Raw genomic sequence first — 15,458 nt, forward strand, 5'->3', positions numbered from 1 at the left:
TGCTTCCTACATGTATCACTCCCCTCAAATAAACCTTAGGAGAGCTTTATTGCTCACCTATCTTTAACAACAATAATAACCACATACATGTATATACAGTATGACATGTAGGAAAAATGCTCTCCTAGTGCGCTCCTGTAGCATTCAAGGAGAGCAATTAAAAGCACCCTTGCAAATTTCAAACGGCAAAGCCTGAGGTGTAATTTGAGCTTTGACCCCCAGTCCAATTAAAAAAGCATTTTAAAATTCCACTATTTTGGGCAATACTTTCCAAATTTGAAGCTAATTTTCAGATTTGGTTATTGGTTTATTATTGTATTGTGAATTGAGTGGATGCAACTTGAGCTTCCTCCACTCAAAACTAACAATAAAGCAATTATGGACCGACCCCAGGCCAACCCAGATTTTGCGTTTTGGGAGAATATTTGTTTTACCTTAAACGGGAAGCCCAGCTTGGTCAGTTCGCCACAGAAGAACTGACTTACACCTGTTACTTTGATGACAGACAGAACAGAATTTACATGGATAAATTTTATCCTTGACTAATTCCCTACAGAACTAGAAGCAAAAGTGGGGCTTCCACTTTAAGCTGTTTTTGGACCAAAATGTATTAATTTTGACTGAAAATGTTTTGAAAAAAATTCAGAACATTTTCAAAATCATCAATTTTTGCAAAATTTTCAAGCTTGCGGTGATATTTTAGGGTCATTTTAGCCTCCAGAAAAAAGAAGAAAAAAAGAGAAAAATATCACGACTGCCCGACCCTACTTGAAAAGTACATCCGCCTTTAAAACATTTTTTTTGTCGCCTAATTCAAATTTCAAAGTCTGGCAAAACCAGGACAGATTTGCTTTGATTTTGGATGTTTGTTTATTCCTGAGTACAAAAACCCTGAGATAACCCCTGTCTGTGTTTGCAAGCATAGGCGTAGATCTGGGGGGGGTAAATCCTCTCCCCCCCAATATTTTGCCAGGGGGGGTGGTCCATACAACCATCCCTCCCCAATGTTGACACATGTGTGTGGGTTTCTGAACAAATTAACCTCATATTTGGCCATTTTAGCCCCCAAAGTTCCAATTTTTTCCCAGGAATTTATTCCACTTTTGCACCATATTTCACCAGTTTAGCTTCAATATGGCAAATTTGTTCGTAGCACTTCTCATGTACCATAAATTTATTTTGTCGCCAAAATTTATGGTACAAATTGGGACACTACAAAACCAAAAAAAAAAAAACCTTAAAAAAAAATCCTGGCTTAGTTTGGACATTGACTGTTCACTAGTGGTTACTTGTCTGGTCGCAAAAGAATTTCCCATCGCACAAATTTGATCACATAAGTACCACGTTTCTAGAATTGTTCAGAGTTATAGTGTGATATACAATCATTCTGATTGGCTGATCAACAATCATAACATCAAGACAGCTGTTGATTGGTCTTCGATCACATCAAAAGGGCTCCTCTTGTACGTGATCGATGATCACCAAGAATTAATCGATTTACTGTACAGTGACACAAAAATGATATGTGATTGATGTTTCAGGATGTGTTAGATAAAGAGCCTGAATTAGACCCCAATAGATGTGAAAGCTGCTATGGTGGTGAAACAAAGGAACTCAAGTAAGTCACTAAAGCAAAATAGAAACATTGCTGAGGAGGATGCCCTCAATTTTGTTCAAAATTATGATTTTTGCACAGTTGTAATGTATAATGTACTGGAAAAATCAAGGCCTTTGGTGCTGTGACAAAATTTGAGATTTGTAATAAATTTTTACGGTAGCTAAACTTATGTATGACACTATTGTCTTGTTGCTTGTGTGGATCATTGAGCAAATCAACTTCATTAATGATCGGTGGACTGAAACACGCATTGACGAAAAAGGTGTCGGAAAGAAATAGCAATTTTCTTTACTTCATTTGTTTGGATCAAAATTAAATTTTTTTGGGGAGAAATGCATTATGGGAAGTGTAAGCTATCTTCTCTAGGCTTAATGAGCCATGGGGTCCTGTTATCACCGCAAGTGCTTTTTGGCAAATGGAAAGGAAAGAATGGAAGAATAAAGAAAGAAGATGAACAAAGAAGTTGTTTGTTTTGGTTGGGATTCGAACCTGAGACCCCTTGTGTGCCGTGTGCCAAGCACTAGGTCGGTGACTGGTAGCCATGGGAGTTTGGCTGGCCCAGGCAACCAAACTGTGTGTATATATAATTGCTTATGTGTTTTTGTAGTTTTAGGTACGGTTAGGGATACACATGCAATGAGGGTCCAATGAAATTGCATGTGGAGTTTCTTAAGTGTTTTACCATTATTAAAATCATTTGGATGACTATTTCTTATAGATGCTGCAATACTTGTGAAGATGTTCGTGAAGCCTACAGAAGAAAAGGCTGGGCCTTCAGCAATGCTAACGACATAGAACAATGTAAACGAGAAGGCTGGAGTGATAAAATGACATCGCAAAAGGGTGAAGGGTGTGAAGTATATGGCTATCTAGAAGTAAATAAGGTAAGCAGCTATAGAGTTCAAAAGGTCAAGAGTTCACAATCACGAAGTCAAGAATTCGAAGAGATGGTATGATTGATAAAATGACATCACAAAAGTATAAAAGGTTGAAGTCTATGGCTATCTATAATCTGAGACAGAATTCAAAAGTTTGCGTCTGATGTCACTGTCAATCAAACTCCCCACGACCCTTGATTGGTTGGTTAGTAGCGCAAAAAGGAAGGTTGATTCTTCTGGAGAAAAGGAATCACAGAAAATGGCGAAAAATTGCGGTACTTTTACAAGGTGAACTTATCAGGCATTTGTTGACATGGTGCCTTCTGGAGAAAATGTTTCCTATCACTAAGAACTAACTTTTGAAACAGTTTGTATATTTGAAAATGCAAAATTAAGACCATAAGGCACACTGTTTTACTGCCGTTTTTAGAAACTCAATCATCACGACACTCGTAAACAAACATTTGCCAGAGTTTGATTGACAGATAACGTCAGACACAACCTAATAATTTTAATTCTGTCTCCAATTATAGAAGTAAACAAGGCAAGGAGCTATAGAGTTCATAAGGTCAAGAGTTCAAAAGGTCAAAGAGGTGGTTGGAGCAATAAAATGACACCACAACAGTTTGTGATATAATATGTTTACTGATATGATTGCACAACAGTTTGTGATATAATATGATTACTGATACGATTGTTTTTTTTTTTTTGACAGGTTGCTGGTAATTTTCATTTTGCTCCTGGCAAGAGTTTTATGCAGCATCACGTACACGTACATGATTTACAGCCATTCTCAGGAGATAAGGTATTGGCTGTTCCAGTTGAAATATACATACCCCCTATGGAAGACATGGCCTTAATCTCCCACACAGGGGGTGTATATTTCAAATGGAGTCGCCCATTAAAATTCACACTCCCTGTGTGGGAGATTAAAGTCATGGCTTCCAAAATGGGGTGTGTGGATTTCAACCGGTTTAATCTATTAAACACGGGATGCAACATTTCTGCTGAATATTCTTGTGCTGAGTCATGCAGCGAATTGTTTGCTTGCCCACACCCAACAGAATTTTGTGTGCCACCCCTTAGTGGTTTTATTTTGTGAAAGGGTTGTGTTTTTTCACATTTTTAGGTCATCCGAATGAAAAGACCTTTGTATGGCATCACATGTTGTGTGTCCATTTTTTAGTGAGTGTGTCGGTCAGTGTGTGTTTTTGCACTGCTGTATTTGAAGTTGCGCAAGGTGAGGGGGGTGATAGAGTTACGCAATCTAATGTTCAGATATCGGTAGGCCTATATTTTAAGCGAATAGATAGGTATAGCTATATATTTTACCTTCGTGCAAATTCATTGCTAAGTTTTAGGTAAAAAGAAACTATGTTTTTGCTATGCAAAAAATGCGTATAGAGGTTGTAACATGGGTGGTTGTGAAGAAATTCCAACCAAATGGCCATTAATTCCGTATAGGAAAATAGACACTTGAGTTTCTCTATTTTTGAGAAACTTATAGAAAGCTATCGTGAGGACGCGTTTGATTAATGGTGATCAAGGCTTAGTTGATCTTTTATTAATCTCATCAGCTACATTTTGCTCAGCTTAATTTTAAGATCACCTAGTATTTTGGTATATTTGTTCACAGTAGAAACATGGATCTGCATACCTAATTAACTTAGGTCTAAAGTGCCTAACTTTTTGACATTTGCAGTTTGGTCCATTTTTAGTGACAGAGTTTTTCTCTAAAATGGCAAATGCAATGTCTATTATGACATTGTGTAGGCCTATGCTAATATTTAGTGGCAGAAATCATGTTCTACTATGAAAATTAAGCATGAGTGCAGGTTCGTCACATAGAAATGCTTGTAACAATGCAGAATGTTGAAATAATAACAATGCGTTTCCTGATCCTTTGCAAAACCCACCACATTAACACTTCAAATGATTTGATTTCTTTTTGACAGTTTAACTTAACACATCACATAAAGCAGCTATCATTTGGTATGGAGTACCCAGGCATGGATAATCCACTTGATAATATGCTGGTAACGGATGTACGAGGTAAGGAGAGTCAAGTTCAAGCCTCGAAATAAGTAGGCACCCAGGAGCCATTTACCCAATGGTCATAACATTTTGGCTCAAAATCATGTGAATCAGGCTCTACATTTTTTTAAGAATAGAGCCTGGCAGTTAAAGCGGGTTTTGTATTTTATGTGTACAATTAATATTTGAATGACTCTTAGCTCTTTAAAAATGGCTCCTGGGTCACTAGATAATCTCAGGACCAGGAGCCACTTTTTCCAAATGTGTGGCTTCTGGTCCAGATCTGCTTATTTCGAGGTTTGGTGAAGTTCAATTATTATGTAGACAAATCCAACATTCTACTCACAGTTTTGTCAACCAGGTTATGCGTTTTCTTCAGTACCGGTAATATGATAATCGTCTGTTTTCTCACAAAAATTCTCATTCCTCGTTTCTTAATAGCGGATCATTAAGTGATTTAGAGAACATATTCTGATCCAAAGTGCTTCACATATTCATTTGGATTGCTTGTTTACGTCCTTATCTGAACTGAAACTATCAAGCACGACGAGGGAGTATATTTTCTAATTCACTGAGAACTGAGCACCAGGGTTTACTTTAACACACAAATCTTGCGTATTTACGCATTCACGTACTTTGCAGACCCCTTCAAATCCAAAGTCAAAAGGCCAACGCGTACAAAATTTTGAAAACGTACGCGTTCAAATATTGCGTAGATACACCTGATAGTGTGCATTCATTTTGTCAATTTTTTTGGAAAATAGTCGCAATTTTGCCTCACTGTAGTCTGTAGTCAAAATTTATGAAATTTCCCCCTAAAATGAATTTTTGTATATCCAAATTTCTTGAAAAAATGGTATATCAATAGGTCCAGTCCACTTTTGAATTCACAGTAGTGGCACACCCCTACTCAAACCAAACTTGAGTACCCCCCCCCCCGGCCAAATTACCAATGCCAATAACAACAAGTGGTTCCATTTTCATTTGGGGCGGTGGCATGGGATCTACATCTATAAGCATTGAATCACTTGAATATTGTCAAAGGACGAAGAAATTTACTCTCTTTTTTTAAATTGTAGTATCATTTTATGTGATTCATGTACCGTATACAGTCAAATTGCTTACATAAACACTCATTCCAAAAATACATACATTGTTAAAAATGTCTTTCAAAATAAAAAATACCCCTTGGGAAATGTTTTGGACCCCTTCAGAGGAAAAATTCACAATTTAAGGGTCCAAAAAATTTGAAAATACCCCTTCAGCAAAATGCTAAAAGAAAACACTGCTGAGCACCTGAGGGATGAGAATTTTCGCGAGAAAACAGACGCATCATCGCATTACTGAAGTGTAACAGTGAGTTGAATTTTGGATTTGTCTACTTAATAATTGTGCTTAATTTGAAATAATTTGAAATTCCAATCCTGATGAATCTATTCCAAGATGTCAGTTGGGTCTCATTATCTGCCACATTGGGCTGTTCCAGTTGAAATCTATTGGGGTATTCCCTATCAGGGTCTTAGCTAGAAATTAAGGTCTGCCGGTCATTTGAATAAAATTGTCTGTCCTAATTTGACCTTTGAAACATTTACCAGACTTCTACAGTCCATTGGGGATTCAAAGAGTTCAAATATGTGACATGATCAAGGAGAATGAGTCACATGTCGGTCCTGGTCGAAAATGAGTTTTACACATGTTTCTAATGACGACATTTAGAACTTTCAGAAACTGAAAACCCTGTGTTCTTTGTGAAGTTAAGTCAATTTAACACTTTCTTTGCCAATATCTCAAAATCAATATTAGCGACATCCGACTCATTTCCCTTGATCGTGTCACATATTTGTTCCTATGGCCTTGTTTTGCAAATCTGGTCTACTAAAAAGGTCAATAGCCTTTCTCAACACCTACAATTATAATGTAGCATCTGTCAAAGGCCTGTCAAATTTGCCTGTCCCAGTAGCAAACTTTGTGTCTAAAATGATGGATAGACGGGTGGCTAGCTAAGACACTGCCCCCTATGGATGACCTTAATCTCCTACACAGGGGTTGTAGATTTCAAATGGAGTCGCCTATTAATCCAATTTAAATTTACACTCCCAGAAAGTTGACAGTCTTCAACCCAGAAAGTTGACAGTCTTCAACCCAGAAAGTTGACAGTCATCAACCCAGAAAGTTGACAGTCATCAACCCAGAAATTTGACAGTCATCAACCCAGAAATTTGACAGTCATCAACCCAGAAAGTTGACAGTCATCAACCCAGTAAGTTGACAGTCTTCAACCCAGAAAGTTGACAGTCATCAACCCAGAAAGTTGACAGTCATCAACCCAGAAAGTTGACAGTCTTCAACCCAGAAAATTTACAGTCATCAACCCAGAAAGTTGACAGTCTTCAACCCAGAAAGTTGACAGTCATCAACCCAGAAAGTTGACAGTCTTCAACCCAGAAAGTTGACAGTCTTCACAGAAAATCAGTCATCAACCCAGAAAGTTGACAGTCTTCAACCCAGAAAGTTGACAGTCATCAACCCAGAAAGTTGACAGTCTTCAACCCAGAAAGTTGACAGCCATCAACCCAGAAAATTTACAGTCATCAACCCAGAAAGTTGACAGTCATCAACCCAGAAATTTGACAGTCATCAACCCAGAAAGTTGACAGTCATCAACCCAGAAATTTGACAGTCATCAACCCAGAAAATTTACAGTCATCAACCCAGAAAGTTGACAGTCATCAACCCAGAAAGTTGACAGTCTTCATCAGTCACCCAGAAAGTTGACAGTCATCAACCCAGAAAGTTGACAGTCATCAACCCAGAAAGTTGACAGTCTTCAACCCAGAAAGTTGACAGTCTTCAACCCAGAAAGTTGACAGTCTTCAACCCAGAAAATTTACAGTCATCAACCCAGAAAGTTGACAGTCTTCAACCCAGAAAGTTGACAGTCATCAACCCAGAAAGTTGACAGTCTTCAACCCAGAAAGTTGACAGTCTTCAACCCAGAAAATTGACAGTCATCAACCCAGAAAGTTGACAGTCTTCAACCCAGAAAGTTGACAGTCATCAACCCAGAAAGTTGACAGTCTTCAACCCAGAAAGTTGACAGCCATCAACCCAGAAAATTTACAGTCATCAACCCAGAAAGTTGACAGTCATCAACCCAGAAATTTGACAGTCATCAACCCAGAAAGTTGACAGTCATCAACCCAGAAATTTGACAGTCATCAACCCAGAAATTTGACAGTCATCAACCCAGAAAGTTGACAGTCATCAACCCAGAAAGTTGACAGCCATCAACCCAGAAAATTTACAGTCATCAACCCAGAAAGTTGACAGCCATCAACCCAGAAAATTTACAGTCATCAACCCAGAAAGTTGACAGTCATCAACCCAGAAATTTGACAGTCATCAACCCAGAAATTTGACAGTCATCAACCCAGAAAGTTGACAGTCATCAACCCAGAAAGTTGACAGTCATCAACCCAGAAAATTTACAGTCTTCAACCCAGAAAGTTGACAGTCATCAACCCAGAAAGTTGACAGTCATCAACCCAGAAAGTTGACAGTCATCAACCCAGAAATTTGACAGTCATCAACCCAGAAAGTTGACAGTTATCAACCCAGAAAGTTGACAGTCATCAACCCAGAAAGTTGACAGTCATCAACCCAGAAAGTTGACAGTTATCAACCCAGAAAATTTACAGTCTTCAACCCAGAAAGTTGACAGTCATCAACCCAGAAAGTTGACAGTCATCAACCCAGAAAGTTGACAGTCATCAACCCAGAAATTTGACAGTCATCAACCCAGAAAGTTGACAGTTATCAACCCAGAAAGTTGACAGTCATCAACCCAGAAAGTTGACAGTCATCAACCCAGAAAGTTGACAGTTATCAACCCAGAAAATTTACAGTCTTCAACCCAGAAAGTTGACAGTCATCAACCCAGAAAGTTGACAGTCATCAACCCAGAAAGTTGACAGTCATCAACCCAGAAAGTTGACAGTCATCAACCCAGAAAGTTGACAGTTATCAACCCAGAAAATTTACAGTCTTCAACCCAGAAAGTTGACAGTCATCAACCCAGAAATTTGACAGTCATCAACCCAGAAATTTGACAGTTATCAACCCAGAAAATTTACAGTCATCAACCCAGAAAGTTGAGTCTTCAACCCAGAAAGTTGACAGTCATCAACCCAGAAAATTTACAGTCATCAACCCAGAAATTTGACAGTTATCAACCCAGAAAGTTGACAGTCATCAACCCAGAAATTTGACAGTTATCAACCCAGAAAATTTACAGTCATCAACCCAGAAAGTTGACAGTCTTCAACCCAGAAAGTTGACAGTCATCAACCCAGAAAGTTGACAGTCATCAACCCAGAAAGTTGACAGTCATCAACCCAGAAAGTTGACAGTCATCAACCCAGAAAATTTACAGTCATCAACCCAGAAAGTTGACAGTCTTCAACCCAGAAAGTTGACAGCCATCAACCCAGAAAATTTACAGTCATCAACCCAGAAAGTTGACAGTCTTCAACCCAGAAAGTTGACAGTCATCAACCCAGAAAGTTGACAGTCATCAACCCAGAAATTTGACAGTTATCAACCCAGAAAATTTACAGTCATCAACCCAGAAAGTTGACAGTCATCAACCCAGTAAGTTGACAGTCATCAACCCAGAAAGTTGACAGCCATCAACCCAGAAAGTTGACAGTCATCAACCCAGAAAGTTGACAGTCATCAACCCAGAAAATTTACAGTCATCAACCCAGAAATTTGACAGTTATCAACCCAGAAAATTTACAGTCATCAACCCAGAAAGTTGACAGTCATCAACCCAGAAAGTTGACAGTCTTCAACCCAGAAAGTTGACAGTCATCAACCCAGAAAGTTGACAGTCATCAACCCAGAAAGTTGACAGTCATCAACCCAGAAAGTTGACAGTCATCAACCCAGAAAGTTGACAGTCATCAACCCAGAAAGTTGACAGTCATCAACCCAGAAAGTTGACAGCCATCAACCCAGAAAGTTGACAGTCATCAACCCAGAAATTTGACAGTTATCAACCCAGAAAATTTACAGTCATCAACCCAGAAAGTTGACAGTCATCAACCCAGAAAGTTGACAGTCTTCAACCCAGAAAATTTACAGTCATCAACCCAGAAAGTTGACAGTCTTCAACCCAGAAAGTTGACAGTCATCAACCCAGAAAGTTGACAGTCTTCAACCCAGAAAGTTGACAGTCTTCAACCCAGAAAATTTACAGTCATCAACCCAGAAAGTTGACAGTCTTCAACCCAGAAAGTTGACAGTCATCAACCCAGAAAGTTGACAGTCTTCAACCCAGAAAGTTGACAGTCTTCAACCCAGAAAGTTGACAGTCTTCAACCCAGAAAGTTGACAGTCATCAACCCAGAAAGTTGACAGTCATCAACCCAGAAAGTTGACAGTCATCAACCCAGAAAGTTGACAGTCATCAACCCAGAAAATTTACAGTCATCAACCCAGAAAGTTGACAGTCTTCAACCCAGAAAGTTGACAGCCATCAACCCAGAAAGTTGACAGTCATCAACCCAGTAAGTTGACAGTCATCAACCCAGAGAGTTGACAGTCATCAACCCAGAAAATTTACAGTCATCAACCCAGAAAGTTGACAGTCATCAACCCAGTAAGTTGACAGTCATCAACCCAGAAAGTTGACAGTCATCAACCCAGAAAGTTGACAGTCATCAACCCAGAAATTTGACAGTCATCAACCCAGAAAGTTGACAGTCATCAACCCAGTAAGTTGACAGTCATCAACCCAGAAAGTTGACAGCCATCAACCCAGAAAATTTACAGTCATCAACCCAGAAAGTTGACAGTCTTCAACCCAGAAAGTTGACAGTCATCAACCCAGAAAGTTGACAGTCTTCAACCCAGAAAGTTGACAGTCTTCAACCCAGAAAGTTGACAGTCTTCAACCCAGAAAGTTGACAGTCATCAACCCAGAAAGTTGACAGTCATCAACCCAGAAAGTTGACAGTCATCAACCCAGAAAGTTGACAGTCATCAACCCAGAAAATTTACAGTCATCAACCCAGAAAGTTGACAGTCTTCAACCCAGAAAGTTGACAGCCATCAACCCAGAAAGTTGACAGTCATCAACCCAGTAAGTTGACAGTCATCAACCCAGAAAGTTGACAGTCATCAACCCAGAAAATTTACAGTCATCAACCCAGAAAGTTGACAGTCATCAACCCAGTAAGTTGACAGTCATCAACCCAGAAAGTTGACAGTCATCAACCCAGAAATTTGACAGTCATCAACCCAGAAAGTTGACAGTCATCAACCCAGTAAGTTGACAGTCATCAACCCAGAAAGTTGACAGTCATCAACCCAGAAATTTGACAGTTATCAACCCAGAAAATTTACAGTCATCAACCCAGAAAGTTGACAGTCATCAACCCAGTAAGTTGACAGTCATCAACCCAGAAAGTTGACAGCCATCAACCCAGAAAGTTGACAGTCATCAACCCAGAAAGTTGACAGTCATCAACCCAGAAAATTTACAGTCATCAACCCAGAAATTTGACAGTTATCAACCCAGAAAATTTACAGTCATCAACCCAGAAAGTTGACAGTCATCAACCCAGAAAGTTGACAGTCTTCAACCCAGAAAGTTGACAGTCATCAACCCAGAAAGTTGACAGTCATCAACCCAGAAAGTTGACAGTCATCAACCCAGAAAGTTGACAGTCATCAACCCAGAAAGTTGACAGTCATCAACCCAGAAAGTTGACAGCCATCAACCCAGAAAGTTGACAGTCATCAACCCAGAAAATTTACAGTCATCAACCCAGAAAGTTGACAGTCATCAACCCAGAAATTTGACAGTTATCAACCCAGAAAATTTACAGTCATCAACCCAGAAAGTTGACAGTCATCAACCCAGAAAGTCTTCACAGAAAATTTAGTCATCAACCCAGAAAGTTGACAGTCTTCAACCCAGAAAGTTGACAGTCATCAACCCAGAAAGTTGACAGTCTTCAACCCAGAAAGTTGACAGTCTTCAACCCAGAAAGTTGACAGTCTTCAACCCAGAAAGTTGACAGTCATCAACCCAGAAAGTTGACAGTCATCAACCCAGAAAGTTGACAGTCATCAACCCAGAAAGTTGACAGTCATCAACCCAGAAAATTTACAGTCATCAACCCAGAAAGTTGACAGTCTTCAACCCAGAAAGTTGACAGCCATCAACCCAGAAAGTTGACAGTCATCAACCCAGTAAGTTGACAGTCATCAACCCAGAAAGTTGACAGTCATCAACCCAGAAAATTTACAGTCATCAACCCAGAAAGTTGACAGTCATCAACCCAGTAAGTTGACAGTCATCAACCCAGAAAGTTGACAGTCATCAACCCAGAAAGTTGACAGTCATCAACCCAGAAATTTGACAGTCATCAACCCAGAAAGTTGACAGTCATCAACCCAGTAAGTTGACAGTCATCAACCCAGAAAGTTGACAGCCATCAACCCAGAAAATTTACAGTCATCAACCCAGAAAGTTGACAGTCATCAACCCAGAAAGTTGACAGTCATCAACCCAGAAATTTGACAGTCATCAACCCAGAAAGTTGACAGTCATCAACCCAGTAAGTTGACAGTCATCAACCCAGAGAGTTGACAGTCATCAACCCAGAAAGTTGACAGTCATCAACCCAGAAAATTTCGTCATCAACCCAGAAAATTTCGTCATCAACCCAGAAAATTTAGTCATCAACCCAGAAAGTTGAGTCTTCAACCCAGAAAGTTGACAGTCATCAACCCAGAGAGTTGACAGTCATCAACCCAGAAAATTTAGTCATCAACCCAGAAAGTTGACAGTCTTCAACCCAGAAAGTTGACAGCCGTCAACCCGGAAAGTTGACAGCCGTCAACCCGGAAAGTTGACAGCCATCAACCCGGAAAGTTGACAGTCTTCAACCCAGAAAGTTGACATTCTTAGTCAGTGGGGGTGGTCTAGTTCGTAGACACATTTTTGATTGGACAATCGCAAGATATCGGGTGCCGCTTTATCAGGCCGTGAGACGACCCCACGCCATCATGCGCCTTGATAATGCCTTACACGCTTGTAGAGGTGCGCGTATGTATTGGCGCTGTAATGCGTAGACTAGTGCGGAATACGCGACGCCGCTAGCAGTACGCGCAACAGAATACGTGAAGTTGTAAACAAGTTTCGCTTCATTTTATAATGAGGGAGTTTTTATGATGGTAACTTAGTTTTTGCTTTAAAAAATTGTTTACAGTTATTAAAATAATATTTAACTGACTAAGAATGAGAATAAGCGATAGGAATTTTTATTTTGCCTATCCTCTACCTATGATAGCGACAGGCAGGTCCAATATTTTTTATCGTAGTGGATACCGCTGCGCCGGCATCCACTACTCAAAATATTGGACCTGCCTGTCGCCTATCACACGGTAGAGGATAGGCAAAATAAAAATTCCTATCGCTTATTCTCTAAGTCTTCAACCCAGAAAGTTGACAGTCATCAACCCAGAAAGTTGAGTCATCAACCCAGAGTTATTACCAAAAAGGTTGAAGGTCAATATTTTGGCACAATAGGTGTCAATAACATGAAAATGCTCTGATATTGACAAAAAATGTGTCAAACTGTTCGTTTTGATAGTACAATTTAAATAAAGAATAGTTTGCATTATCTAGGATGTTTTCTTATATAGGTAGCAGGAAAATAGGTCAAGATCAGTGGGATTTCTTTTGAATAGAGGATTAATATGTTATTAAGGGTAGAGGTATTGTTGATCGAAGCAACCTAAAAATCGATATTCATTATCTAGATCAATATATTATTGAAAATTAACACCTTGATGCTTTGCAAAAGTTCATTCTACAAATCGTATACTTTGCAAACTTGCTTAATTTATTGTTGTTAATGAGTTATGTACGTTTTACAAAAGTGTTGTTGTTTCAGACCTCTTTACAACGTAACTCAAGAACCGCAGCACGTATAAAAGTATATCTGTGATATTTTAATTCTTCTACACGCTCGCTATGAATTGAGCAATGCAGTTTCTGCCAAAGCTGACTACCATTCGTAAGATGATGTGAACTACCAAATCACAACAATTTAAAATAATTAATAACCTTAAGAGACTTGTATTATTTTAAACACAATTTGATCATGTTTGAATCCTGTACAAAGTTTTATGTCATTTTTTTGTCATGTCTCATGGTTGTAGTACATGACTGTGAGTAACTTCCGGGACCTTTTATGCAAATGGGATCAGCTTCAGACAATGGACTGGGAAGCCTAACTTTGACAGAGCTAAGAAGTAATAAATAAATACAGAAATAGATACAAGATCTAAATGGGGCGGGAATTGGTGGATGGGATTCTCAGTCAGAGATGTCACTCAGTTTGACTCAAAAAACCTAAAACTGATGAGAAAAACCTGAAAAAGCATGCGAATGCGGGCCAAAAAGCCCCAAAACGGGCTGAAAATAAATATCGAAACATGGAAATTTGGACTCGCAAAAAAAACCTGAATTCTGGCTAAAATCTGAAAAGTGACATCTGTGCTCAATACTTCCCACCTGTCATGCCTGTGCCTGAAACCTTTGAAATATGCTCTAAATGGCAATTTTGTACCCATAGATGGTGTAAATTTTATACCGGTACAGTATGCAAAAGCTACCTAAATGACATAATTGCCAGCAAATAACCAATACTAAACATGTAAGGCTTTTGTCTGTTTTGTAAGACTTATGAATGATGCCTCCTCAATAGCAACTTTAAAAAAACCCAGGGACATCAATGTGCTGTGTGATAAAAAAAAAACAGCTGTTGTGAATGTGAAACTTAATTTACGTTTTGGACGAATAGCAAGTCACATAAGTGAGTGAAACCCCTGGGTATGGAACGCAATCACCAGTGCAGTGGTGTAGTGTCATGGGGGGCACATGCCCACAATTGATTGCAAAATTTAGAAAATCAAATAGGAAAATGGTCAGAAAACGGCTTGTGCCCCCCATCAGGCCCGCGGGCATCATGGTTGGTGCCCCCCAATATGATGACCCACGCCACGCTACACCACTGGCACTCACACGGTAGAGACAGGGTGCCAACTCTCACACTTTTTACTGGGAATTTTAATTGAATCTGTGCGTATTTCAAAATACAACACAAACGCACGACCTTGGAAAATACTAACCAATCACAAGTGAGTTGGCATGCGAGCGTTCATCACAGAGTGTAAGTACGCGGACGATCATCACATTGTTATGCAGCTGTGTTCATTCAATTGAAATTCCCAGTATAGGGACTCGTTTCTCACACTCACACCCAAGTAGTACACATCTCACACCTCAATGTCAGTATGTCACACATCCATTAAACTAAAATGAATATTAACACCGAGAAGGAGAGGAGATGAACATAGAAGTCACTTGGTGCCCCTGGGATTCAAACCTTAGACCCCTCGCATGCCAAGCATGTGATTACCGACCACTAGCCACAGGGGTTTCGTTGTGGCGCTGGTATTCATCATTGCATCACATGGAATTCATGTATGCCTCATGATATTTTGTGGTAATTTCGGCTGTTAGGGTTAAGGGAGGTGTTATGAGCGAACCGTGGTTTGGATTCCAGAGGGAGGGTTCCTGTAAGAGGCACAGCCATCAGAAAATGAATAACTGAGATTGCGCGCCAAATAAACTTACTGCAGTAATTTTCCAAGTCTTTAAAAAAAAATGCACATAGGTGGGAATCGAACCCGGCACCTTCCGGTTCTGAATCAACAGATAGTATCACTGAGCCAACTTCCTATCTGCAATAAAACCTGTGATATTAATTCTTGATAATGTTTTAACAGAAAAATCAATACTTAATGTACGATGTCATTCAAACTCAAATAGAGGTCCCACAACTAAA

General features: G+C 39.4%; 1 protein-coding gene across 1 annotated transcript in view; it reads left to right on the forward strand.

Moving 5' to 3' along the window:
- Positions 1-15,458, forward strand: part of LOC140143922 (endoplasmic reticulum-Golgi intermediate compartment protein 3-like) — a 44,732-nt gene that overhangs the window by 14,231 nt on the left and 15,043 nt on the right. The window contains exons 5-8 of the mRNA XM_072165763.1: positions 1,542-1,618; positions 2,337-2,502; positions 3,212-3,301; positions 4,452-4,548. Of these exons, the coding sequence (XP_072021864.1) occupies positions 1,542-1,618; positions 2,337-2,502; positions 3,212-3,301; positions 4,452-4,548 (430 nt within the window). The remainder of the gene's footprint in view (positions 1-1,541; positions 1,619-2,336; positions 2,503-3,211; positions 3,302-4,451; positions 4,549-15,458) is intronic.

This window comes from Amphiura filiformis, unplaced genomic scaffold, assembly GCF_039555335.1.
Source record: "Amphiura filiformis unplaced genomic scaffold, Afil_fr2py scaffold_32, whole genome shotgun sequence".
Classification (NCBI taxonomy): domain Eukaryota; kingdom Metazoa; phylum Echinodermata; class Ophiuroidea; order Amphilepidida; family Amphiuridae; genus Amphiura; species Amphiura filiformis.